Source organism: Podarcis muralis, chromosome 16 (assembly GCF_964188315.1).
Source record: "Podarcis muralis chromosome 16, rPodMur119.hap1.1, whole genome shotgun sequence".
Lineage (NCBI taxonomy): Eukaryota > Metazoa > Chordata > Lepidosauria > Squamata > Lacertidae > Podarcis > Podarcis muralis.
Window position 1 is genome coordinate 6,125,696 of NC_135670.1, and position 27,994 is coordinate 6,153,689.

The 27,994-nt window shown below is 43.5% G+C and overlaps 1 protein-coding gene across 1 annotated transcript; it reads right to left on the bottom strand.

The window, feature by feature from the left end:
• Window positions 1–1,273: 1,273 nt before the first annotated feature.
• Window positions 1,274–27,989, bottom strand: LOC114586841 (uncharacterized). The gene is made up of 2 exons (XM_028710669.2): window positions 27,804–27,989; window positions 1,274–3,110 (listed from the first exon to the last, which is right to left on the bottom strand). The coding sequence occupies exons 1-2, from the start codon at window positions 27,987–27,989 to the stop codon at window positions 1,965–1,967; spliced, it is 1,332 nt and encodes a 443-aa protein (XP_028566502.2). The 3' UTR covers window positions 1,274–1,964.
• Between the last annotated feature and the right edge of the window lie 5 nt (window positions 27,990–27,994).

Genomic DNA, 27,994 nt, shown 5'->3' on the forward strand with positions numbered 1-27,994 from the left:
GCACTTCTGTCTTCCACTGCCTCCTGCAGTGTGGTTAAAATAGGGACATAAGGGGTAGAATTCTTAATTGGGAGCACTGCCATTCTAGGAGATAGGTTCTTCGTTCTCTCATTGTGATTATTAAAGTTTCTAACTGGTAAGAAGACTCTTTTTCCTTTGTTCTGCTTAACTACTGCCCCTGTGGGTGGGTGTGGAGCCAATTCCCTGAAGCCTGACACCTGTGTAAGGTATCCCAGTTTCTAAAAGACACACACTCACACATCCCTCTCTATCCTCCACCCAGTGTGACCAGAGTTCAAAGGCACATTCCAGTCAGACAGGAACACTCAATGTGGTTGCAAAACAGGGTCAGTGATGGGTGGGTTTCCATACACTCCAAGTGCCCCTATTTTCCAGGGACAGAAACAGAATAATGAAAGCCAATGCAGCTTCTTATTTGACTCCGGAACGCCCCTATTTTCCCCACCAGTCCCTATTTTCATCTGAGAATTGTTGGAAGGTATATGTTTCTGGAGGATGTGTGACCTGGACTGAGTCCCAAGAGCCCAGTATACAATCTTGAAGGCTGCAACTGTCCCACTGCACCTGAAGTTCCCCATCCCTGATCGAGTTCTACCTGTTTTGGGACAGGTTGGAATCTCAGAGACAATCTAGTCCTGCCCTCTAGAGGGCAAGCCTGCTCCATATTCTGTGTGACTGACATCCCTTAAGATATATGAAGACCACTTTCTTCTCCACGCTAAAGAAAGGAAGTTCTTTCAGCCACTCCTCATAGGGCATGGTTTCCAAAACCCCACCACCATCCTGGTTGCACAAAAGCATTATAAAACACCAGCTTGAGAAGTCATCGTTTGCTTTATTATTAGACAAATACGCACTTTGACAAAAGAACCCACTGGTCAGATTTAGGGGAGCAAAGGGGCAGAACATTCAATTGCACAAGCAGAAATCATTGAGCTAAAAGTAACATTCACACGGCACTGTGATGGATTCAACCCACGAATCCTAAACATCCTCACAAAAGAGGAGGTACTCTTCAGCTCAACAGCAGTTACTTCTGAGTAAACAACCACAGAGCCACATGCTGCATAAGAGGTTCAATAGTCCATGCAGTGGGAGAAAATGGAGGCTGGAAGATTTAGCTCATAGGTCGCATTGCATTTTAAAATACTGATATGTTTAAAATAATGTTTATCATAATTTAAAGAAAGCACTGTTTTGATCATGTGTGAAATGTGTTTTGTTTTTAATTTAGGGGGGAAATCCATCTGCCAATCCTCTGGAGCGGGTTCTGGGGAGCAGAACAGAGGAAGGCAAGTCTCATTGCACAAACAGAAATCCTTGCAATGATGTAATAATATTAGTTGAAGACTGCCCATCACCTATAGTTAGTGATGATCCCTGATCCCGGCCTCTTGATTTCACATTAGATTATGGGTCCATTTACACTACAATAGCAGGGCTGAACATAAGAAGAGATCTGCTGATCAGGCCAAAGGCCCACCTGGTTCAGTTTCCTGTTGTCACAGTGGCCAAGTAGATGCCTCTGTGAACCCACAAGCAGGACCTAAGTGAAAAAACAACTCTCCTCACTTTTGATTCCAGTAACTGGTATTCAGAGACACACCCTGGTCTCTCGATAAGGCACCATTTCTTCTGTTCATTTGCTATGCCCCATCAAGAAAAACAAGACCAAAGACAAAGGATATAATTAAGGGCATGTAAACACTGCAATCAATGGAATGCAGGGTTTTCGACAGTGTACACTTAGATCCCTGTGGGACCCAACTGGGCACAATAGTACAGAAAACACATCTTAGTTATGTCTTTCAAATAATTTAAGGGAAAATAATATTGTCCATCTATTTGATAGGTGTTTGGGATGAAGGCTCTTCTTCATGAGCCAAGCCACAAAGGCCACCTCTTTATTCCAGCTGTCTCTTGTACAATATGCATGGAGGAATTCAGTAAGATGACTGATAGCTTGAAGTGCTGAAGCCATGGTGGTATTTGGAAAATCTGGAAGTCTTGGCCAAAATGCTCCTTGGAGTTATGGACCGGCTGTACATCTCAGCCCAAGGACGGGCAGGCCTTCTCATATCAGGCAGAGGACGTTTGATGGTGGACAGCGAGCTGGTCCTGGTGGCAAGAGCTGTTGAGGTAGCTGGATCACTGTTGCTGCACAGTGCCTGTGGCTCAGGAGCACATGGGGTAAGTGTTTCCACTTTGCACGCTTCTGGGAAGACTTGGAGGATTGGTCCAGGAAGGTCAACTTCAATTGGAGGGGGTTGGATGACAATCTTCATCTCTGGTCCTTGGGAGACACATGAAGAAGAAGCACCCAACACCCCACACACTTTAGTGCAGGACAAGGCACGTGCCGTCAGGGCTTTGACTTCCCCTTCTTCGCCACTGGTGATGGCACATCGCTCTTCACCACTGGTGATGGCACCAGCTGTGTCACACGGGTTGTAGACCTCCACTGTGCACTCCTCTGCAGCAATTTCCAAAATAGGGCCAGGGATGGTGACCTCAATCGGTGGTGGGTATATCACCACTTTGGAACCAGGACCTTGTGTCACACATGCCGGTGTGCTATTGAGACCACATGGGACAGAGGTAGAACGAGTCATACGCTGTGGGGTAAGGGAGCAGTCAGAAACTGATGTAGAGCGGGCGATGGCATGTGGCTGGGAACCGCTAGGGACACAGGGGTTTGAGGTCTGGATGAGGCATTCGTTGGGGTAGCTAGTGAGGACTGCACCTGGGATTGTAATGCAAACAGGAGGTGGCTGTATCACCACTTGCGAGTCAGGGCAGGTGGTCGTACAACACGGGGTGTCTCCACCGGAAACAGCACGCAGACCAGAGGACTTAGTGACAATTGCTTTGGAAGATCCATCACCGCACAGCTCGGAGCCATTGGTGAGACACGACGTCTGGGTTTCCACCAGACATTGGTTAGGGGCTGTGGTGAGGCTCAGTCCTGGTAGAGTGAGGACCATCGGTGGTGGATGTATCACCACTTTTGCATCCGGACACGACGTGACGCATGGTGTGGTGACGCACTTCACACCCGATGTGGACATTCTGCTGGAATGGATTTCAGCCTGGAGACAGAAAATAGATCAGGGAGAAGCAGAGTTAGTTTGGTGTTCTGAGGCTATTTTAAAAAGGACATACAGTACTTGGATGGAGCCACCATACTTCCATCCTCATAAAAAGTCCACTAGTCTCAGAGAAGTGATTGTAGCGTTTCTCTCAATTCCCCATATGCCTTTGTACAACCTCAAAGCCCCCGATTTTACCTTGGAATTTCACTCTTGGCCAAGTTCAGAGTCAACAGGAATGTGAAGACCCTCTTCCAACCCCTTCCAGTGTTGTCTGTCTACTTACAACAGGTTAGGGGAACCTTTGGCCCTCCAGATGTTGTTGGAATACAACTCTCATGGTCCCTGGTCATCAGCTATGCTGGCTGCTGGAGCTGATGGGAGTTCAACAACATCTGGAGGGCACCAGTTTCCCTACTCGCTTTCCTATAGGGTTATCAAGTCCAGATTCTAAAATTTCATAGACATCCATGTCTACAAAAACAGTTTTACCCCTGCTGATCTTCCTAGACTACAACTCCCATCAACACTTCTGGCTATTGGCCAGACTGGCTTCTGGGGCTGTTGGGAGTTGGAGTCCAACAGCATCTTGAGAAGGGCCACAGTTTTTCCATCCTTGAATATAAGGATCATCTAGAGAAGTTGTATTGTGAGTTGGTGGTGGGGAGGAGAATGCAAATAACAAATTAATAAATAATCTTCCATCTGTGTTCTTCAAAACTCTACACAAAAGGAAGACTCTCCAAATTCATTACAAACTCTTCATGTGCCTGGCTGCTCTTGCAATTTTGGGGAGACCATGGAAGAATCTAGGGAACCAGGGCCCGTGGCTCTCTGTCACTCACTTCCCGCTGGAAATGGCAATTGCACTTGCTCGCAAATGACCAGCCTGCCTCAATTGCTCCAAATGAATCCTTTCCTGCCTGCCTGGGATTCTTTGTGACATTCCTAATGACCTGTATGAATTTCTTCTGCCTTCCACAGGGCTTGCATGGCTGGTTATTATGGTGACTTGCTTACATAAAGCAGCCCCATGGCCATTTTGGAAACATCCTTTCCTCTGGGTGCAGGTCACATTCCAAAGGGTACACTGTCCTCCCTACGTCCCATTGCCTGCTCACAATTTCCCCTTCTCCTTCCTTCCTTCCTTCCTTCCTTCCTTCCTTCCTTCCTTCCTTCCTTCCTTCCTTCCTCTGATTCCTTGACTTCTTTGAGAGTCCAATTCAATGAGGAGCATTGTGAATTTTGTACATACCTGCTTCACTCTTGCTTGACACTAAGGAACTCATCACCTATGTGGAGTTACAGGGCTATTGCCCCTGGCTTTATATGTGTTAGGAGAGCTCAGGCACTCCCTGATTATTATTATTTTTTCTCTCTCTCCCTAGCTTTCTCAGCATTTCTAATTATGTCTCACCAGCCCAAGCAGCAACCCTTGAAAGGCCCAGATGAGATCAGGGATGCATCATAGAAGTAGACGCTATGACAGACCGGTTAGGGGAGGAAAGTCATCTACAAGATGGGTGTTTCTACAATGAGGAAACAAGTCAAAGGGGAAGAAGAAGCATTTGTGGTTTCTAAATTAGAGGTTGGAAAAGGTGTGTCTATATTAAGGGCTGGACTTCAAAAGAAATGATAGGGTGAAATTCCCCAGTCGGGCTTTCAAATAGAAGACTAAATTACCCACCCCCCCCCAAGAAAATAGTTCAGTTCAGCAAACTTCACCAGAGTTTGAGCTAAATCAGCAACGCCATTGACTGTGCCCTCCACACTCTGCAGGGTCTGTCCTACCATGAGGCAGTGTACAGCAACCATTATGGGGGGATGCTTGGCAGCGGGAGCCCTCAGGTGCCCCCCCCCAAACAACAACCCAAGAAAGGGCCATAGCTCAGAAGTAGAGCATCTGTTTTGAATGCAGAAGGTCCTATGTTCAGTCCCTAGCATCTTCAGATAGGGCTGGGAAAGAAGCCTTGTCTGAAGTTCTGGAGAAACACAACCAGTCACCTTAGAGACAGTACTGACCTAAATGGACCAATGGCCTGATTTGGTATAAAGGAGATTTCTCTATGTTGGACAAAGAGCTGCTGCCAATCAATATAGACACCAATGGTTGGACTCTGCATAAGCTAGCTTAGAATCATAGACTTCTCGAGCTGGAAGAGTTCCCAAGGGTCATCTAGTCCAACCCCTTGCAATGCAGGAATCTCAGCTAAAGCATCAATTGCAGACGGCCATCCAACCTCTGCTTAAAAACCTCCAAGGAAGGAGAGTCCATCACCTCCTGAGGGAGACCTTCCCACGGCCGAATGGCTCTTACTGTCAGAAAGTTCTTCCTGATGTTTAGTCTGAATCTCCTTTCTTGTAACTTGAGGCCATTGGTTCAAGCCCTACCCTCCTGAGCAGGAGAAAACAAGCTTTTTCTCTCTACGTTCCTGTTTTCTAAACCAGACCTTTGTTCAGAACCATGAGGACTGGAATCTCCCTGTTATATTGAAGGTGAGGGCTGCATAGTTCAGTGGCTCAATCCCCAGCATCTCCAGGTAGGTCTCCCTGCCTGAATCCCTGAAGAGCCACTGTTGGTCCTTGCAGACAAGCTAAGTTAGATGCACGAAGGGTCTGACTCAATATAAGACAGTTCCTAACCCACCTGCTACCCTCAGGTTCTGTGGGGGATGGCATTCCATTGCCAGTGATGAGGTAGCCAGCTTCTCTATATGGAATGCTTGTGTGGGGATATTGTATTTTCCCAAATGTTCTGAGTCAGCCTGGCTCCCCTACCTGTGGAATGTTCTCCAACACAAAGCTTTTATTTTTAGAATGTCAGCCTATTTAAGATATATTCATAGCTCTTAACATTCATTGTTATTGTTTTCTTTTCTTTTCTTAGTACAGAATAATGAAAATCCGGCTGATTTTAGCTTTCATAGCTGGTCTACGTCTTGTTAGAGTGGATGACGGCATCTTGATGTGTGTCAACATTCAGTTTTGCATCTGAATGGAATAATTCTACTGTTGCAGGTGGTTTTTATTCATGCAATGATTTCATTGAGTTGTTTTATATGGCATGCTTTAGTTTTAACTCCTTTCCCAAGCACAACGCCCATAGAACTATTATTATTGTTTAATTAGGGTGGCTCATAAATTCAAGAAATTCTTTTGTTTGCTTATTAACCCAGTTTATGGCCTGCCCTTCATTACACTGTCATCTCAAGGCAGTTTCCAATACAAAGTCTAAAAATGTAAAACAATAAAACACATCAACATAAAATCAAATATAAATAAACAAAGTTTGATGGGAAAGAAATTGCTTTGCATAAAAATGCATCCCAATTTGTATCACTGGCATCTCCAGGGAGGGTTGCAAGAGGCAGAAATCTTGGAGAGCCGCTGGCAGTCAGTGTAGACAATACTGAACTAAATGGATCAATGGTCTGACTTGGACTAATGCAGCTTTTCATATTTCTGTTTAAGACAGCTCTTTATTCAGAATGATGAGGACTAGAATCTTAAAATTATTTTTAAGGGAAGATCCACAGTTGTAGAACATCTGTGTTATATCCAGAAGGATTCCAAGTTCGGTCCGCAGCATCTCCAGGCAGGAGAAAACCCAGTCTGAACTTCTGGGGAGCCACTGACACTCAGTGCAGACAAGTCCACTCCCGACTTCCGGTCGGTGCCAGCGCTTAATGGCGGTCCTACCTCCGAGCTCCGGAGAAGGACTGCTCCGCAAGTTCGGGTCTTACCCGCTACGGCGAGCGGGGGACCCCTAAAATCTCAGGCGCGGAAGCCTGAGAGCAAGGAGACTCGGTGGGCACCTTTGCGCCCCCCGGTACTGTGAAAGAGCCTTTTTAAAGGCTCCGGAGCGGCATCGGGAGTGAGCGCGGTGCTGAGAGTCGCTACCCAGCCTGCGGAGTGAAGCCGCGTCGCCATTAGCGGAGAGCGCCGATTCCTTCCTGAAAAGAAAATCTGGACTGGATTCCCGTGAGTAAGAAGGGAAAAAATTAGGAACTTTTAAAAAGTGAAAATTTGGCTGAAAACGGGAGGGCAAAAAATAAGGAAGTCTGCCCCCCCTGGACTGCAGGAATTTAAAGCAACGAAAGACCTCGCTGCAGTTATTAGAGACTTAGTTGCGAACTGTCAACCTGAGCTGTCAAAAGTATCTCTCCCCTCCAGATTGGCAGGAGAAGGGGGAAAAAAAGACAGTCTTGCGAAGATACTTTTAACTTAAAGGGAAACAAAGTTTTTCACTGCTCTGATCCCCGGGACGACCTGCCAGGACTTAACACCGGGAAAACTGTTCTTTAAAACAACTTTGAAGTGGATATAGACTACACCTTAAACGGTGGAAAAATTTTAAGACATTTAAGACTTAAATGGGACTTTGTTACTGATATTGGACTAACCAAATTTAAATTGGAGAAGAAGTTTTATAACTTTAATGGCGGACTTGAGATTTTCTACATCCGGCTTTCTGTCTCTTTGTTGTTTCTAACTTGGAAACTTTTAACTGCTCCCTCTTGAGGGCTAAGAGGGAAAAATTGTAAAGTAACTGACTAATACTGGGATTTTCCATTGCAAGTTTTTCCTGTGAGAACGGCCTTGGGATATGAGTGGCACGGCAGAGGAGATAAGAACCAGATCTAAAGTTAAACAAACACAAAAGAAAAGAGGCTCACTCTCTGGCAACACAGTGCCTGCACCAGACACTGGGACAGCAGCATCAATGGAACCTATGACACAGGCACTGCTTAAAATAAATCAATCCCTTGAGGCCTTAACAAAGCAATCAGCAGAAAATTCAAAGAAATTGACAGAACTTACAGCAAGATTGGATTTGAATACCACATCAGTGGCAACAAATACAGAATCTATAAATAGACTGATTCAGGAATCTTCAGAAACAAGGAAAATTGCAGAGAGTGCAAAATCTGTCGCAGGTGAGACACAGGAAAGACTTGTGCCGATTGAGAAAAAGGTGAATGAGCATGAAGCGGCCCTCTCCTTACTGGAATTACAACGGAAAGAACGAAATCTGAAATTTAGACAGGTTCCAGAGAAAGAAGAGGACAATCTGGCGGAATTTCTCACAGAGGCAATTCTGGAAAATTGGCAAGAAGATCTGGAGGAAGATGAAGTGGGGATAACAACTGCTTTCAGACTTGGTAGAAAGCAAAGCAAGAAGTCAAGGGATTGTCTGATCACCTTTAGAACCAAAGAGGAAAGAGACAAGATACTGAACCTTCATTATCAAAAAGCTTTGGTGATTGGAAACATTCAAGTTCAAATCTTTAAAGACATCCCTAAATACATCTTGGAAGTGAGGACCTTTTATAGAGATCTTGCCAATTTGCTGAGGAAGAACTTCATACCCTTCAGGTGGGAATTCCCACAGGGGTTGTCCTTTAACTACAAAGGGAAGAAAGTAAGAATAAGAACAGTACAGGAGAAAGAGTACTTTTTGGAGAGAAACCTAGAGGACCTACAGAAAGGTACGGTGGACCCGGCAAAAGAAGGGCAAGGATTAACACCAGAAGGAGGAGGGCTAACAGACATTGCAAATCTATCATTTGGACTACCACAACTGCCAACTGAAGAGGAAGAAAAACTTGGAGCAGTCGGAGGATCAAACATCTAACAAATAAAATGTCTCTGCAACTTCTAAGCTGGAATTGCAACGGTTTGAACCATCCCAGAAAAAAACGACAGGTTTTCCACATTCTGAAAAGGGAACAACTGGATCTGATATGTCTACAGGAAACTCACATAACTAGAGCACACAGGAAATTGTTGGTGAACAAAAGACTGGGACAAGAATTTATATCTTCTGATAAAGTAAAAAAGAGAGGAGTAGTGATTTATGCAAAGGAAAAATTGGACCCAAAGTTAAAATTTAAGGATGAAGAAGGAAGATACTTGGCAATTGAAGTACAGATCCAGGGGGAAAAATATTTGATAATTGGAGTATATGCACCAAATGATGGGAAGGCAGAATTTTTTAAGAAGTTGCATGAGACCTTACTAGATTATCTTGACTGCAAAATAATAATGATGGGGGACATGAATGGAGTGGTTTCTACAAACATGGACAAGGCACAAAGACAGACAATATCTAAAGAAGGAAGATTACCAAAGACTTTCTTCGAGATGACGGAAAATATGGACTTGATTGATATTTGGAGAACAAAGAATCCTCTCGAGAGAGAGGGAACTTTTTTCTCGGAATCTAAAATGACATGGACGAGAATCGACCAAATCTGGGTATCTAGTGTGATGGCTACAAAGATTAAAAAAGTAGAAATCTGCCCAAAAACCTGCTCCGACCATAATGCCGTAAAGATGGAAATGAAAATGACAACAACTGGATCCTTTAGATGGAGAATGAATGACTCCCTATTTAGAGATGAACAATTTTGTATAAAGGCCCTAAAGACATTGAAAGATTATTTCGAGATAAATTTGAGAACGGATGTGGAAAAAAGAACAATCTGGGACGCAAGTAAAGCCGTGATGAGAGGCTTCCTGATACAACAGAATTCAATCAAGAGGAAAAAGCAAAATGAAAGGAAAGAAAGAATATTAGAAAAAATGAAGGAAGGAGAAAAGAAACTGAGGTCAAAACCAAAGTCTCAAGAAATTTTGAGAGAAATAAAATATTATCAGACGCAATATATGGAACTGACAAATCAAGAGATAGAATGGAAAATTAAACAAATGAGACAAAGGACTTTTGAGTCTGCAGACAAGTGTGGGAAGCTCCTTGCATGGCAATTGAAAAAGAGACAAAAAATGAACACAGTTACTTGTTTGGAGATAGAGGGAAAGAATGTTCATAAGCCAAATGAGATAAGTAACTGTTTCCAAAGTTTTTTTAGGAAATTATACACACAAGGGCCAGTAAATGAACAAGAAATAGAAGAATTTCTTAAAAATTATGGACTACCGAAAATTCCAGAACAGGGCAAGTTGATTTTGAATGAGAAAATAACAGAACAGGAAATAGAGGAGGCCATACAAAAGGCACAACTGGGAAAGTCTCCAGGACCAGACGGACTGACGGCTAGATATTATAAAGCTTTGAGAGAAGGTCTAGTGCAACCACTAAAAGAAGTTTGCAATGAAATATTGGAGGGGAAAAAGGCACCTGAAACGTGGAAAGAGGCTTTTATCTCACTTATACCAAAGACCGAGACTGAAAAGAACCAGGTTAAGAACTACCGCCCGATATCATTATTAAATGTGGATTACAAAATTTTTGCAGACATTTTAGCAAAAAGACTGAAGAAAGTATTGACAGGTGAGATTCATAAGGATCAATCTGGCTTTCTCCCGGGTAGACACATGTCTGACAATGTGAGGAACATAATAGACATTGTGGAACTGTTGGAAATGAACATTAACAGAAAAGCGGTTCTGATTTTTGTGGACGCGGAGAAAGCCTTTGACAATATTTGTTGGAGTTTTATGAAAAAGAATCTCCAAGGGATGGGGGTAGGCCAAGGTTTTGAAAATGGTATAGGTGCAATTTACTCTGAGCAGAAGGCAAAGCTAATTGTGAACAATGTGGTAACGGAAGAGATAGCCATAGAGAAAGGAACACGACAGGGATGTCCTATTTCCCCCCTACTTTTCATACTAGTTCTGGAGGTTTTGTTAAATATGATTAGAAAGGACCAGTTGGTTAAAGGAATTCAGGTCGGAGTGAAAGAGTATAAATTACGGGCATTTGCAGATGACCTAGTTCTGACTTTGCAACAGCCAATCACTAGTACAAAAAGAGTTTTAGAACTGATCGAGATATTTGGTCAAGTTGCAGGATTTAAGCTGAACAAACAAAAAACTAAAGTATTGGAAAAAAACCTAACAAATGAAGAAAAAGAGACATTCCAGAATGAAACAGGTTTGGAGATAGCAAAAAAAGTGAAGTACCTGGGGGTGAATTTGACATCGAAAAATGTGAATCTTTTTAAAGACAATTATGATAAATGTTGGACAGAAGTTAAGAAAGATTTAGACATATGGTCAAGGCTGAAACTTTCCTTGTTAGGCAGAATTGCTGTTATCAAAATGAATGTATTGCCTAGAATGTTATTTCTGTTTCAGACATTACAAATAATAGACAAGATGGACTGTTTCAAGAGGTGGCAGAAAGACATATCGAAATTTGTTTGGCAGGGCAAAAAGCCAAGAATAAAATTTAAGACATTAACAGATGCGAAAGATAGAGGGGGTTTTGCCCTGCCGGACTTAAGACTCTACTATGAATCAGCAGCGTTTTGCTGGTTGAAAGATTGGCTGCTCCTCGAGAATACAGACATTTTGGACCTTGAAGGATTTGACAATAGATTTGGCTGGCATGCATATATATGGTATGACAAGGTAAAATTGCATAAGGGTTTTAAGAACCATATGGTGAGGAAAGCTCTGTATAATGTTTGGATTAAGTATAAAGACCTGTTTGAAAGTAAAACCCCCAGGTGGTTGTCACCAATGGAAGCAAAAGAGGTGAAAAAATTGAATATGGGTTCTAATTGGCCTAAATATTGTGAAATTATAGAACAGGAAGGTGAAAATGTAAAATTGCAGAGTTTTGAGAAACTGAAATTTAAGGTGAGAGATTGGTTACATTATCGACAGATAAATGAAGTATTTAAACAGGACAGAAAGAAAGGCTTCCAGGTGGAGAAGTCAAAATTAGAAACAGAACTGTTAGAACCCAATACTAAAAATTTGTCAAGAATGTACAACTTGCTGTTGAAATGGAATACTCAAGATGAAATGGTGAAATCTAATATGATTAAATGGGCACAGGACATTGGGCATGACATTGAATTTGCAGACTGGGAGCAGTTATGGACCACTGGTGTTAAATTTACGGCATGCAATGCCTTAAAAGAAAACATTATGAAAATGATCTACAGGTGGTACATGACTCCTGCTAAGTTAGCAAAGATCTATCATTTGCCCAATAACAAGTGTTGGAAGTGCACTGAAACGGAGGGAACCTTCTATCACCTTTGGTGGACCTGCCCGAAGATTAAGGCTTTCTGGGAAATGATCTATAATGAAATAAAAAAAGTTCTGAAGAGAACGTTTGTAAAAAAACCAGAGGCCTTTCTCTTGGGTATGGTGGGCCAAATGGTGCCAAAGAAGGATAGGACATTTTTTATGTACGCCACCACAGCAGCAAGAATTCTTCTAGCAAAGTATTGGAAGACGCAGGATTTACCCACGTTGGAAGAATGGCAGACGAAGGTGATCGACTATATGGGACTGGCAGAGATGACTGGCAGAATTCGAGACCGGGGGAAAGAGGCGGTGGATGAAGACTGGAACAAATTCAAAGTTTATCTTAAAAACTGTTGTAATTTGGAAAATTAGGGGCTCAGAGTTATAAGAGATAAAGAACTACAGTGGTATTAATAATTAACTGAAGTTAAATACATGAAATATATTTAAGTTATGATCAGAGGGTTGCTGAAAAATCTTGAAACAAGAATGCAGAAAAGGGGTGGTATGGGGAAGTCATGTTTTTGTTTGTTTATGTCTATGTTTTTGTTTTGTTTATTTTTTATTTATGGAAAACTAATAAAAATTTATTATAAAAAAAAAAAAAAAAGACAAGTCCACTCCCTTGGTGCACGGTGTTGTGGCACAGCATCCGGGACCTCCCAGTGACCCAGCTGGAAGATGAAGGAATGCTGCCTGTTTCATGGGGACTCCCAGCCACGTCATGCCCCCAGCTGTCCAATCAGCACGGCCGGGGGCGTGGCTACAGAGGGTCTTCTCGGTAGAGGCGCCCGCCTTGTGGAACACCCTCCCATCAGATGTCAAGGAAATAGACAACTATCTGACTTTTAGAAGACATCTGAAGGCAGCCCTGTTTAAGGAAGTTTTTAAATGTTTGATTCTATTTTTAATTTCCTGTTGGGAGCTGCCCAGAGTGGCTGGGGAAACCCAGCCAGATGGGCAAGATATAAATTATTATTATTATTATTATTATTATTATTATTATTATTATTATTATTATTACAGGCCATTTAAACTGCGGCACGGCTGGGGGGGGTGTCCTCCTTTCGCTGTCCCTCCTCAATAAGGGTTTCCTGTTAAAGGGATCCAGGGGTGTGGATCCTGCCCGAAGCCTGGGCATAGTCTAGGGCCATGCCATGACCCCATCAGGGACCCAGGGGGTGCCCGTATTTGACGTTCGTCATAGGGCTCCCCCTACTGGTGGTTTACCCTTAGTGAGACTCCCTGCAGACGGGCAGGAGTCAGGATATCGTCTGGTTTCACCCAATGCCTAAGCCAAACCACTCAAATCAAAGTTGTGGCCTATTTTATCCCATTAACCTAAAATATTCATGTCCGTGTGTTTATTATATAAGGGAACTGCGGGGACAGTGGCCTTGGCATGCAGTATAGAATAAACTAGACTAATGGTCTGATTTGCTATATGGCATCTTCCTGTGTTCTGCTTGGCCATCGTGAGAACAGGGTGTTGAATGAGATTCACCTTTGACCCCATACAGCAGCCAGACTCTTCCAATGGTCTTAATGAGGAGAAGAAGCCTTCAATACATCATAAGTGTCTTAATTTCTGAAAAGGAACCCTTCCCCTCGATGCAACCTAGAACTTGAAGCTGTTTAACTGCCTCACTGTGTAACTGGCACAGAAGTCTCATCAGGAAGAGGTCAAGGAGGAACCTGAGAACCTGCATCCCTCTCCTTCCTAGTTCTAGTTATCTTCCACTTGGACTACTGAAATGCTCTCTGCCTGGGGCTACCTTTGAAGGTGACCCAGAAACTACAACTAATCCAGAATGTGGCAGCTAGCCTGGTGACTGGGAGTGGCTGCTGAGACCACATAACACCAGTCCTGAAAGACCTACATTGGCTCCCAGTACGTTTCCAAGCACAATTCAAAGTGCTGAGTTTTAAAGCCCTAAATGGCCTCAAAGGCCCAGTATACCTGAAGGAGCGTCTCCACCCACATCGTTCTGCCCAGACACTGAGGTCCTGCACCAAGGGCCTTCTGGCAGTTCCCTCACTGCGAGAAGTGAAGTTACAGGGCCTTCTCGGTAGTGGTACCTGCCGTATGGAACACCCTCCCACCAGATGTCAAAGGAAAAAACAACTACCAGACTTTTAGGATACATCTGAAGGCAGCCCTGTTTAGGGAAGCTTATAATATCTGAAGGACTATTGTATTTTGATATTTTGTTGGAAGCCACCCAGAGTGGCTGGGGAAACCCAGCCACATGGGTGGGATATAAATAAATTATTATTATTATTATTATTATTATTATTATTATTATTATTATTCCTGAGCAAGGCCATTGTGATTGGGGGGAACCTACCTAGCAGGCTGCACACCTCGATATATGCCGTGAAATGAGGGCACGGGTAGCAGAGGTGTAGCAATACATGAAGGAGAGAATCTTTGAGTAAGCTCCAAGATGGGTGTAGTCCGCTTATCTGAATCATGCACTACTGGAGTGAAAGATGGGAATGAGATGCCCACACACAATTGTGACAGATGCAAGAGGGAAGGGGGAAATATCTGCGTACCCATTTCACAGAAGTAAGAATGCAAATCCTTTCTACGCTATCTATTGCAAAATGCAAATGCTGTGTTGCTTGCATCCATCAGGAGCTGTGTGTTCAGTTATGGTGGAACCAGTTCTATGACGCTCCCTCCCTGCTGAGATCAGCAAGCCACCTCCCTGTTGAACTTCCACCACCTTGCGGAAAAAGACTTCTTAAAAATCAGCAGGTATCTTAAGTCATTTCTGAGTTTATCCCAATGGTATTTCTTTAGCATACCACGGATGACTGTAGCTAAGTGGTATACAATTGATCAAAATAAATAGATGGATATGTAAAATAAACTCATCTGTCGAAAGGGAAGCTAACTTGACAATTCAGAGAGGATTTGAGAGAAATGAGAGCGTGGTGAGCAGGGTGTGGATGGCATTCCAGAAGCTATCTTAATTGCTAAAGGGCTAGTCTCATCATCTCAAGAACCAGTTTAGGCGGGTTTCCAAAAGCAACACTTTGACTTCTGAACAAATAAATGAGTCGGTTTGGAGAAGCCTGGGATGAAATGAATGTACAGAGCACGGGATTCATCTGTTGTATTTACTGGGATATGTTTGCCAGAGGGAGAAACTGCAAGTATCCCTGATGTAAACCAGTTCCTTGCTCATTTTTAATTAAAGTGAATGCACCTCACTCCCATTTAAGACCTTCCTGTAAATTTTAGACTACTAACAGCAAAACCCGTACTATGGTTGACATCAAAGAACTGAGTGCAAGTCAGCATCAGGGAATAGGTGACTTTCCAGTAGCTGTTGGGCTGTGTCTCCCAGCATCCCTGGCCATTCACTGTGCTACCGGGACTGATGGGATTTGGATACCGGAAAAATCTAGGGGTCCACAGTTTCTCCATCCTTGTCCAGAGTCCCCTCAGGATGCCCTTATTATTATTGCCAATTTGTGATTATTTGGGTGATTATTCACTTTCGATACTAATTGCACCAGCAAGAGTTTAAGGGGTGGGTATATAGCTTTCTTTCCAACTGGTACACAGCCCATAACCTCTTGCTGATATCCTGTAAGTTTTTACACTGCAGATACTCCTGTTTTGCTCCTCTTTTCTTGAACTATAGCATGAGAGTGCCTCTCCAGATAATGCAGTAGCAATAGAGAAACACCACAGAACAGCTCATAAAGCAGGATAATGCCACAGTATAAGTCACCAGTATTGCACTCTTATAGCATCCATAACATGTTGCAGAACACATCTACCAAAATAAATAGATTACAAACAAACAAACAAAAAACACCAGTCTGAAGTGGCCCCAGATCTACATCCATTCCCAATCATTTCTAGAGTCCATATCTTGGAAACCTGAATATGATATCTACTTACCTACCTATTTATTGTCTAATGCTACGCGGGTGGCACTGTGGGTTAAACCACAGAGCCTATCAGAAGGTCGGTGGTTTGAAACCCCACAACGGGGTGAGCTCCCATTGCTGGGTCCCTGCTCCTGCCAACCTAGCAGTTTGAAAGCACGTCAAAGTGCAAGTAGATAAATAGGTACCACTCCGGAGGGAAGGTAAACGGTGTTTCCGTGCGCTGCTCTGGTTCGCCAGAAGTGGCTTAATCATGCTGGCCACATGACCCAGAAGCTGTACGCTGGCTCCCTTGGCCATTAAAGCAAGATGAGTGCCGCAACCCCAGAGTCAGCCACGACTGGACCTAATGGTCAGGGGTCCCTTTACCTTTATATTGAAAATATGAATGGAACTTGATCAGAGATCAAGAGGACAATCAATTTAATAAAGAACGGGGAAATTTTACAAGTTACTTGAAAGAACACTGTAAACAATTAAAAACATTGGCAGGATTGTAAAAAAAAAAACCCACTTGCAATGAAGTGAGAATTATGGTTACAACTGAGTTTTAAGAAAATATGGATAATATGATCCAATGCAGTTTGAAAAGAATATTTAGGGAAACCATGGAGGGGTGGAGGGAAATCTTGGGATTCTGATAATCCTACTTGTAAAATGATTATGATTTGAGTATGATGGTAATTGTTAAAAATGAAAGCGAATAAAAAGAATTTTAAAAGAAAAAGAAAATGTGAATGGCAGGCCATCTAAATTTGTATTTTCCAAAGCAGGGTGCAATTTCTAGCCAAATGGGAATCAATGGAGGAATTGATAAATGTGGTTGTCTTTGTGCCATTAAGGGTTTCTTGATTTTCAGCCATGAAAATCAAAAGTGGAAGGGGACAGAAAGAGAGCATAGCAGGAGGAGGCTGTCAGGAAGGGAGGTGATGGGAATGGGAGGTGGCTCAGTGGCAGAGCATCAGCTTCGCAGGCAGCCCCAGGTGAAACCCCCAGCATTTCCAGGTAGGGCTGAGAAAGGTAGTTGCCAGTCAATGTAGACAGTACTGAGCTAGATCAACCAGTTGTCAAACACAGTAAAGGCAGCTTCCTAGGTTCCAGTTAAAATACAGAGAGGGGACTGAAGACTACATTGGAATGATGGAATTGTCGACAAAAGATCCTTGCAAGTGAAATTCAGAATCCAACAGAGGATTCCTTCTTTGAATGACTTATGTGGTTTTACTAGAATTTCTCCCTAACCCTGTTTCTCAGCTATACTGTATCACCACCACCAAAAACAACTACAGTGAGAAAAATAAGAATAAGACGGTGTATTAAGAAGAAGAAAAAGTTTGCAAAGATTCATCCTATGGTTTCCAGTAAGCATCACTGAATGTTGACTATTTTCCACTGCCAATTGTAGTGAACACCAACAGACAGCCATGTACAGCAAAACACATGCATGCCTACTCAGATTTAAGCCTTAAAGGCTTGGATCCCAAGATGCATTTAGTGAAGGAAGTTCACAGAAGGAAAGTTTCTACTCCCTTGTCCCCTCTGAAGCTACCTGTGGCCTGGGAAGTGGGGCCTCCAGACCATTGTGGAATGAAGAGGGAGGTTCATGAATGAAGGAAGCAGTGGGAAGCTTCCTTGTCATGACCTTACTCAACTCATTTTAGATTCTAATCCTGGTTTCAAACAATCCCTCTTCCCCCAGCAAAACCCAACAAACCATCCTAGGAGGACCTCTCTGATTCTCTGGAGAAGTTTTTAGGGGGTGCAGGAGGTGGGTTAGGAAAACAACTTTTCTTCCTTAAGGTATCTAATCTTAGGATCCACAGAATTGGAGAGTTGGAAGGGATCCTAAGAGTTATCTTGTCCAAACCCATGGAATCTAGTAATATCCAGGAGTTATGAGTGCTAAGTCCCTTCCTTAAACAATTAAACAAAGTCATGGACACAAAGGCTGCTGTCAATGGTCCAGATTTTGACTGATGTGAAAGGACGTAAAGGGAGAAACAATTTGACTATCAACTCAAGCATTACAAAGAAGAAGTGTGCTTACACAAGAATAGAAGGAGCTGCCTTATATTGAGTTAGATCACTGGCCCATCTAGGTCAATATTGTCTACACTGAGTAGCACTTGCCTTCCAGGATTTTAGGCAGGGGTCCCTCCAATCCTTACCTAGAGATGGCAGGGATTGGACCTTGGACCTTCTGCTTGCACAACAGGTGCTCTGTCTGAGTCATTCAAGATGCTTGAAGAAGCATTCTTGTTTTAATCCAAGGTGCTCCCATTTCAGTCAACTGGACTTCTCACAAAGTTAGCAGGTCCTAGATGGGCTCCTTGTTGGGTTGTGGGGGGCAATTCAGAACGGAAACAGTCACAGAAGCATCATAAGCAAGCTCATGTCAATTCAGGCTTACCTGGTTCCCTCCGCGGCTGGATTCAAATAAGCTCTTTTTAAGAGTCATGGCAAGCTTTTATAAAGATTCTCAGACAGCCTTAAGGGGATGAGACAGCCTTTGAACACAAAGGTCTTAATTATATCCCGGCCAAAATTTGCTCCACGCGGCTCAATTTGCTCTAATTGTCGGGAAACCTGCTTGTGATCTTCTGCTTTTTTTGTTCTTTGGATGAGACGCGATGTTTGTCTTACACATGTGGCTGTTTTATAGTCAGGAACAATTCAGAACACATTGCTTCATGGGCTTTATTATTAGGCTAACCTCAAAGCGAGCTCTCTGACCGCAGTGCATTGGCCCTTCGTGTTCTTTATGGGAATCATTTGGGAGAAGTCAGTTGCATAGGCTTTTCTTTTGCCTAACTCAGAAGATACCCCTGAGTGAAACTGATTCCCAGAAACTCCCTGACCCAGACCCATTAATTTTTTTTAACCACATCTGAGAGATTATTCAAATGACATTCCACTTTTCCCCTACATTAAGCTTCATGCGGTCTCTGAATGTTCCACCACATGTGACTTCAGGACACAGTCTGAAGTCTTGAGAGAAGGGTGGGCAACTTGTGGCTCTTGGTTGATGTTCAAGAGCTCTGAGCAAGAGATCTGATCAGGCCTCTCGCAGGAGTGGTGTTCCACTGGGCAGGGAGATAGACAAGAAAGGGTGTCGGGGAGAGAAGAGAAATAGAGAAGCAGAAACCTTTGGGGAGAATGTAGAGAGGGATGGGTGAGGAGCCATTGCAAATGTCAGCACGGGAACTGTTGGGATGAAAGGCCATTCCGCAACCTGTTCCTTTAATTGCCTCCTCTAATTTATTCAGTCCCACGTTCCACACTGCCTGAATCCTCACCAAACCACAAAGATTTTCTAACGTTAATTATGTACTGGGAGCATCTGCAGGTTGCTACAGGTTTGGGTTGCTTCTGTTCTTTTGCATATCCCCACCACCACCAGAAACAGAAGAACATCAGAAGAACCTGCTGAATCAGGCCAAAGATCCAACATAGTCCAGTGTTCTGTTCTAACAGTGGCCCAACTGATCCTATGGGAAACCCACAAGCAGCACCTTTGTGTTTCCCCAATGTGCAAATGGAGAAGCTCTCATACCAAGATGAAGGTCTACCAGCCTTGCGTGTTGAGCACACTGTTTTATGGAAGTGAGTTGTGGGCAACTGACACTCGCCAGGAGTGATACTTAGTGGCTTTCATATATACAGCATCAGGAAGATTTGGGGCATCACATGACAGAGTCTCAAACAAAGATGTGCTCTTCTAAGCCCACATGCCCAGCATGTTTATACATCTGTCTTAGAGACATCTAAGTTGGCTTGGTCATGTACATAGAATGAAAGATGGCAGGATCTCCAAGGATGAGCTTTACAGAGAGAGGGCTTCAGGGACTATGCCTGTTGGCTGGCCAACTATGCATTACAAACAGGGCCGTCTTACCCATAGGTGCTAGGGGTGTGGGGCACCCAGGTGCTGGGCTCTTAGGAATGCCAGGCCAAGAGTCCGGGGCCCGAGAGTTGAGGCTTGGGAAGAGCCCACCCGTTGGTCGGAGCGCCATGGCAGGCTCTTCTGCTGCAGGCAGCTCTGTGCTGTTCGGGGGCGACCGAGCCAGCAAGATGCTGAGGTGGCTGGCTGGCTCTGCCCTCCCTGCACGCCTGGGACTGAGCAATCAGGGGGAGCACTGGGTGGATCTTTGCACCCCAGTGCCACAAATGCTTAAGACAGCTCTGATTACAAAGATGCCTGCAGTCATGACATGAAGGCTGGCAACATTAACCCTTCCAGCCTAGATGACTGCTGTGCCTAGAGACAAACAGTCAGTTCTTGTATCCACAGTAATAACCAGAGAAGAAATGATCCCTGGGAGGAGCATGGTGCAACTGTACAAGAGAAAACAGATGCCTTCTTCTATCCCAGCTGCAACAAAATATATCTATCCCATATTGGTCTCTACGGCCACAGCACGCGCTGTAACTCTGCAACAGTTTGACTTTACCTCCAGTGGCACACTCTTCCATTGTCTCTCATACAGATGCCAACAAAATAAGCCAGGGGTTGTCAACCTGGTCCCTCCTGCCCACTAGTGGGCATTTCAGGACTCTAGGTGGGTAGTAGGGGGTTCTACGGCACAAACTGAATCCTCCTTCCATTGAGCACTGGTGGGCGGTAAGGAAATTTTACCATAAAGAAAGATGCATTAGTGGGTGGTAGGTATAAAAAGGTTGACTGAAATAAGCAAAAGCAAGGAATAAATAAATGACAAGAGAAAGAAACCAATATAAACCAAGACACTCCTGCTTCTAAAGATGGAATGGATAGAGAATGATGAATGTCTAAGTCCAAAGCATAGGATATAAAATTCCACCAGATTTCATAAAAGCATTCTGGATCTTCTGAACTTCCTGGAAACACACAGTTTATATGAATCCCCGTATTCTTGTACATTTTCTTTCTAGGTTTTCTATGGCTGGGAATTTGAAATTCTAGTTGCAGCTAACATCCTGGTCGAAAGCCCTTTAGAGTGACAAGTATTCATGTTGTCTGTCCACGTTTTTGAAATTGCCTTTTAGTGTTGTAATATGCCCTGGGATCTTGGGTGAAGGGTAGGAAATAAATAAATAAATAAATAAATAAATAAATAAATAAACAAATAAACAAATAAATAAATAAATAATGAGGTGACAATTCAACTCAAGGTGCTCATATAGAATGTTATTTAGAGTGACTGTTACAGCATCCCTCTGATGCAAAGTCATCTGGCCTTAGAATAAAAATGTATAGCTTATGAAGCAATATCCTGCAATCAAATGTTGCTGATCTTATATCCCCATAAAAGAAACTATGAATAACTTTGCAAGTACTTAGCAGGCACAATTCAGAGTGCTGTTTTTCTATCTATAAAGCCTTAAATGGCTCAGGACCGCACTACCTCTCCATATGAACCTATGCAGACCCTGAGATCGTCCTCTGAGGCCCTTCTTCGTGTGCCTCCTCCATGAGAGGTCTGGAGGGTGGCAACACGAGAACAGGGGCTTCTCTGCAATGGCTCCTCTTTTGTGGAATGTTCTCCCCAGGGAGGTTCGGCTGGCTCCTTCATTGTACCTCTTTAGATGCCAGGCAGAAACATTTCTCTTCAGCTAGGCCTTTGGCTGATTGGCTGGTTGACACCCAATGCCCTTTGAAATGTGTTGTGGGAGGGGGGATTATTGCTTTGTTGTTATTGTTGTTGTTTCTGCATCCAGCCAGCCTGTGACATATACAGTGGTACCTCAGGTTAAGTACTTAATTTGTTCTGGAGGTCCGTTCTTAACCTGAAACTGTTCTTAACCTGAAGCACCACTTTAGCTAATGGGGCCTCCTGCTGCTGCTGCGCCGCTGCTGCACGATTCCTGTTCTCATCCTGAAGCAAAGTTCTTAACCCGAGGTAATATTTCTGGGTTAGCGGAGTCTGTAACCTGAAGCGTATGTAACTTGAAGTGTATGCAACCTGAGGTACCACTGTATAAATGTAATAAATAAACAGTAATAAATAATGAATTTGAAATTGAATACACGATTCACCATATCAAAAGTATTGGAAACTGACGTTCTAATGGAATGATCTTTCCTGGACAAAACGCTATAGAAGGAGAATTTTGATGCAATGATGCATATGATCAGAACCAGATGGCTTTTGTTTTGGAGCGGGGTGGTGGTGGGGAATATTTCATTGATGCAGATCTGCACCAAAGCCCTGCACATTAGGGATAAAAACAACAGCACACCGAACAATTTTCATATCTGCTACTTTACTTTTATTGCCTCCCTGCAAAGAGTGGTTGCTCAACGCACAGGATTTCACAGGCGAATCAGTAAGCAATTGCACAAAGAAGCGATCTTGATGCAACAGTGTGTACGCGGTCACATCAAAAGCAATTGTTTTGCTGTAGTGCTTTTTATCAATGAACACATCTGCATTGGCAATATGGAGGGGGCAGGAAGACCAAACAGACAACAGAGAGATGTGAAAGCTGTAGGTTTAAATTCACAGAGAAAGGATCACGCCAGTTGCAGATGGTGTTACAGTGCTCCTCCCTTGCTGAGCAGACTCATTTTTGCAAGCAATTATGCCCCCTTTCCTGTTATTTTCACAAATATATGACTATTATTTTATTAAATTTATATACCTCCTTTCCTCTAAGGAGCTCAGTGTGATCATAGCACTCTCTTCCTCCCCGTTTTTATCCTCAGAACAACTCTGGGAGTTGGTTAGGTCGAAAGACTGGCCCAAAGCCACCCAGTGAATTTCACGGCAGAGCAGGGATTTGAAACTTGGTATCTCCCACTTCTTAGTCCAACACTCCAAACTCTATACCACAGGCATACAACTTCCTCCTCTAACATGCAACTTTTTGTACTAATTATTGGGTTGGAAATAATTAGGGGGGAAATTCGGAAAGGTGGAAATCTCACAGCACAGCTGCATTTGAGGAAGCGTCAACTAGGTAGGTTCATATTAAAAATGAATATCTCTCCAGTAACTACGGCAAACCAAGATATGAGACATCAGGTCTATTAGAAGGATACAAGCCCATTAAGCTCTGCATTGCACACTACAAACTCCCACATATGTTCTATTTCATTTAGCTGCTGGAGGGTGGAGTATAATTTAGGATGTGTAGCAAGAAGACTCGCTAAAATGTGTGAGCTGTACTCACACGTAATCGCCCATGGTAATTATGGCCCGCTTCCATGTACACTCACCAAAGCAGCCCCTCTGCCTGCTACACCTTCAGTATAATGTGTGGTATGATCCAAGCCATGGGCTTCCCTCCAGCCATTGAAGAGAAGGTAATGCATATGGCCACAACAGGTTCAAGTTGCATTAGGCATGGTTGGAGTGAATGACATAAGAATCAGGCCAATGGCAACCTGTTCTCAGATGCCTATGGAAAGCCCCAAAGCAGAACCTCGGTGCAATAGTGCTCTCACCACTCACCATTCCTGGTAACTAGAATTCTGCCTCTGACAGTAGATTTTATGCTGCCCCACCACTGCTACAATCAGCTAAATGCATGAGCTGGCAGACAGGAGCAAATGAGCTACCTTCTACCAAATCAAACAATTGGTTCTCCAAGCTCAGCACTGTCTGCACCAGGGATGGTGAGCCTGGGGCCCTCCAGATGTTGTTGGAGTATGACTCCACTCATCCCTGACCATTAGTCATGCTGGCTGGGGTTGATGGGAGATGGAGAGTCCAAATATATTGTTGAACTACAACTCCTTTCATCCAAGACCACTGGCTCTATTGTCTGGGGCTGAGAGTTGGAGTCCAACAATATCTGAAGGACTACAGGTTGCCTATCTACACTGAGTCTCCAGATTTTTAGACAGTGGCCAGTCTTTTCCAATCCTATCTAGATACCTTAGATACCTAGATACCTCCCATCAGATGTCAGGAAATAAGCAACTATCTTACTTTTAAAAGACATCTGAAGGCAGCCCTGTTTAGGGAAGTTTTTAACGTTTAATGCTGTATTGTGTTTTTAATATTCGGTTGGAAGCTGCCCAGAGTGGCTGGGGAAACCCAGGCAGATGGGTGAGGTATAAATAAATTATTATTATTATTATTATTATTATTATTATTATTATTATTATTACACCTTCAACATGTAGAGCATGTGCTCAGTCATTGAGCTATGGTTTCCAAAAGTATCAAGATGACAGTAAGTCAGGGCATATGCCTTAAGAGTAGAAGATTGCCCTTCATTCAAGGATTATATCTGTGGTAGTCTATGAATAGTGGTTAGAGAGCCTGATGAGCAGTGGTGAGTCTGGGTTCAAATCCCACTTAGCTGTGAAGCTAGCTGGGTGTGACTTGGGGCCAGCCACTATTCTACCTAACCTAGGATTGTCATCAGGATAAAATTGTGGTGGTGGGAAGACTGTGAACCTGGTACTTCTTGAGCTCCTTGTAGAAAGACTAGGATAAAAATGTCATTACTTATAATTATTTAAACTCCACCCTGGCTTTCATGTGGAATCATCTTGCTTTATTTTCTGATGAATCACCTGACTTCAGTCTTCGTGGAAGAAAGAAAATGAGAACTTGCTGTCTAGTATATTATTACCACATCTGGGCCAAGAGCAAAAAAGTGAGTTGAAGTTAATGGTTTAGGGAGACGTACCTATTATTCAAGGGCTGGGAGACAACAGGTCTCCAAGGCACAGAGTGACTGAGGCATCTGTCTAGGGAAAGCCAATTATGGGAGGCAGGAGAGAACAAATTATTTCTGCAGGTGTGCTTCTCTTCCATCATAGAATTGTAGAGTTGGAAGGGACCCCAAAGATCATCTAGTTCAGGCTTCCTCAACCTCAGCCCTCCAGATGTTTTTGGCCTACAACTCCCATGATCCCTAGCTAGCAGGACCAGTGGTTAGGGATGCTGGGAATTGTAGTCTCAAAACATCTGGAGGGCCAAGGTTGAGGAAGCCTGATCTAGTTCAACCCACTGCAATGCAGGAATTTCAACTAAAGTAGCCATGGCAGGTTGCCATCCAACCTCTGCTTAAAAACCTCCTAGGAAGGAAAGTCCACAACCTCTCAAGGGAGTCTGTTCCACCGTCAAACAGCTCTTACCATCAGAAAGTTCTTCCTGATGTTTAGTCAGAATCTCCTTTCTTGTAAGCTGAAGCCATTGTTTCTGGTCCTAACTTCTGGAACAGGAGAAAACAAACTTGCTCCATCTTTCTTGTGACAGTCCTTTAGATAGTTGAAGATGGCTATCATATCTCCTCTCAGTCTCTTCTTACCCATGCTAAACACCCCCCAGCTCCCTCAAGTTTTAGACTAGAACATGGTGCTGATAACACCAAGCCTGCGGGTTTGATCCCCATATAGGACAGATGCATATTCTTGCATTGCATGGGTTTGGACTAGATGATCCTCAGGCATCCTAGTCCATGGGTTTGGACTAGATGATCCCTTCCAGCTCTAGAATTCTATTATTCTAACTGTTCCTCACAAGGCTTGGTTTCCAGACCATTGATAATTTTACTAGCCCTCCTCTGCAAATGTTCCAACTTCTCAATATCCTTCTTAAATTGTAATGCCCAGAACTGGACACAGTACTCCAGGTGTGGTCTGACCAAGGTAGAATATAGCAGTAGTATTTCTTCCCTTTATTGGGATGCTAGACACCTGTTGATGTAGCCTACTGTATCACACTGTTGGCTCTTGTGAAGCTTGTAGTCTACTATCTTACATTTGTGCAGCTTGTGGTCTACTATCTTATATTTGTCACATATCTTATATTTGTTCTGCTGGTTATTAATTAATTAATTTGCTTATTGCCCTTCATCCGAATATTCTAGGGTGGTTCACAACAGAAAACGCAAAACGAGAATACAAAATACATAATAAAACAAAAGCAAATCAATAACACCCCCTCCCCATAGATACTTTTAAAAGCCACAGAATGTTAATCAGTCAGGTGCATTGTTGGAGAGAAACATTTTTGCTTGGCGCCTAATGATATGTAATGAAGGTACCAGGCAAGCCTTCCTGGGGAGAGCATTCCACGAGCAAGGAGCCACTGCAGAAAAGGCCCTTCAGAGCTCTCCTGGAGGAGGCACATGAAGAAGCGCCTCAGGGGATGGTTGTTCCTGCCTAAGTGCAGAACCTTACATTTGCCCCTATTGAAATTCAATATGTTAGTTCGGACTCGGTTCCCCAATCTGTTAAAGTCATCTTCGATCCCGATTCTGTCTTCTGTAGAATTAGCTACCTCTCTCAATTTTGGTGCCATCTGAAAATTGGATGAGCGCTCCTTCAATTCCCTCAACCAAGTCATGTTATAAGGATGTTGCACAACAATAGACCCAGGACAGAATCCTGTCTCACCCCACTTGACACTTCCCCCCACACCCAGGATGACGAGAAACCATTAGTAAGCATTCTTTGGGTTGGGTCAGTCAACCATCACAGATATGCTTAGTTATTGGTTGTGGGTGAATTCCATGGAGCTTTGGTGATATTTTGATCACATTGTCACCATGCATTTAATGCAGCTGATGAAGATCAGGGAATAGCTAGACTGCACTATTTGTTCCCCACAAAACAAATAAGAACAAAATTTGTTCCTCCCCCCCTCTCCCCCTCCACCCACTTTTATGTTATTTAATGGACTAGAACAGCAACAAAACCTGTTCCCCTTGGGGGATCTAAGAAGAATTTGGCTTGGCCTGGAACTGACCAGATGCTGGAATCCTTGGACAGTTACAACAAGGGCGTCTTTGAGTTTTAGTATGGTAGGCTTGGATTAGGACAATCAAGACCAGGGTATCAGAAAAAAATGTTTCACAGGGAGGATGCCATAGTTCAGATGCAGAAGATATCCTCATTTCTCCTTCACTCAAGGTTGTGTATATGGTTCTCCTCATCCTCATTTAATCCCTACAACAGCCCTGTGAGGTAGGTTAGGCAGTTACTGGCCCTTGTTTTAGCAGGCAACTTTGCATAATTCTGCTACACTACCACATGCATGAACTCCATCACTACTAGTAGAAATCAAAAATAATTTTACAAAAAGTAGGTACAAGGGAAAGGTCATCTCTCCGAAGCCCAACCAACCAGGCAATGAGATTGAAAAGTGGGAGGAGCATCTCTAGATGGAAGCTCCCATTAAATGTTTCACTTTTCTCCACCCTCTATGCTTGAACATAGTATGTTGAGTGACCTTAATGATCAGCTGGATAGCTCAGCTGGTTAGAGAGTGGTGCTGATAATGCCATGGTTGTAGGTTCGATCCCCTTATAAGACAGCTGCATATTCCTACATTGCAGGGGGTTGGACTAGATGATCCTGAGGGTCCCTTCCAACTCCACAATGCTATGATTCTAATCCTAGCTGGAAAGTGGCATTTACTCTGCCCACTGCATGACGCTCTTTGTCTTTAGGACCTTGAAGCACACAAAGCCCTTCCTGTTGTCTTTGCCAGCTTCTCTGGACACCCAAGCACAACTCATACCCCACCTCCCCTGAAAAATGCTGGGTGCCAGATAAAGAGGCATGACCACCCAGTTTCATCCCTTGGACCAAAGGTTTCTGCTTCCCTACATAGGTTGCCATGCCCAAAGGCCCCTGTCCATAGCCTTCCACTCACTAAGAATATGAGCCAGAAGGACAAAGCTTTCCATGCCAAGCAGAGAACCCTCCCTCTTCCACCAGGAAATGGGGGAATCACCCCAGAGACTCGCTGAAAGATCCCAGGGCCTCTGGGGGAAAGCTTTGAATCCCTCTTTCACTGAGTTAAAAGGATCTCGGATAGTCAGGGTAGGACATACCTCAGCCTGAGTGCTTCTTCCGTCAGTCTGTAGACTTGATAAACCAGGTACCTGACTCGGCATACAAAATTCTTTTTCTTCCGTAGAATCTCCCTTCTCAATAACTTGTGTCTCCCTGCTGTAATCTTCCTCCCACGCCCGATAAGCCATTTGACTTGCTCTCGGCGCATTTGATGCCATGCTCATTATCT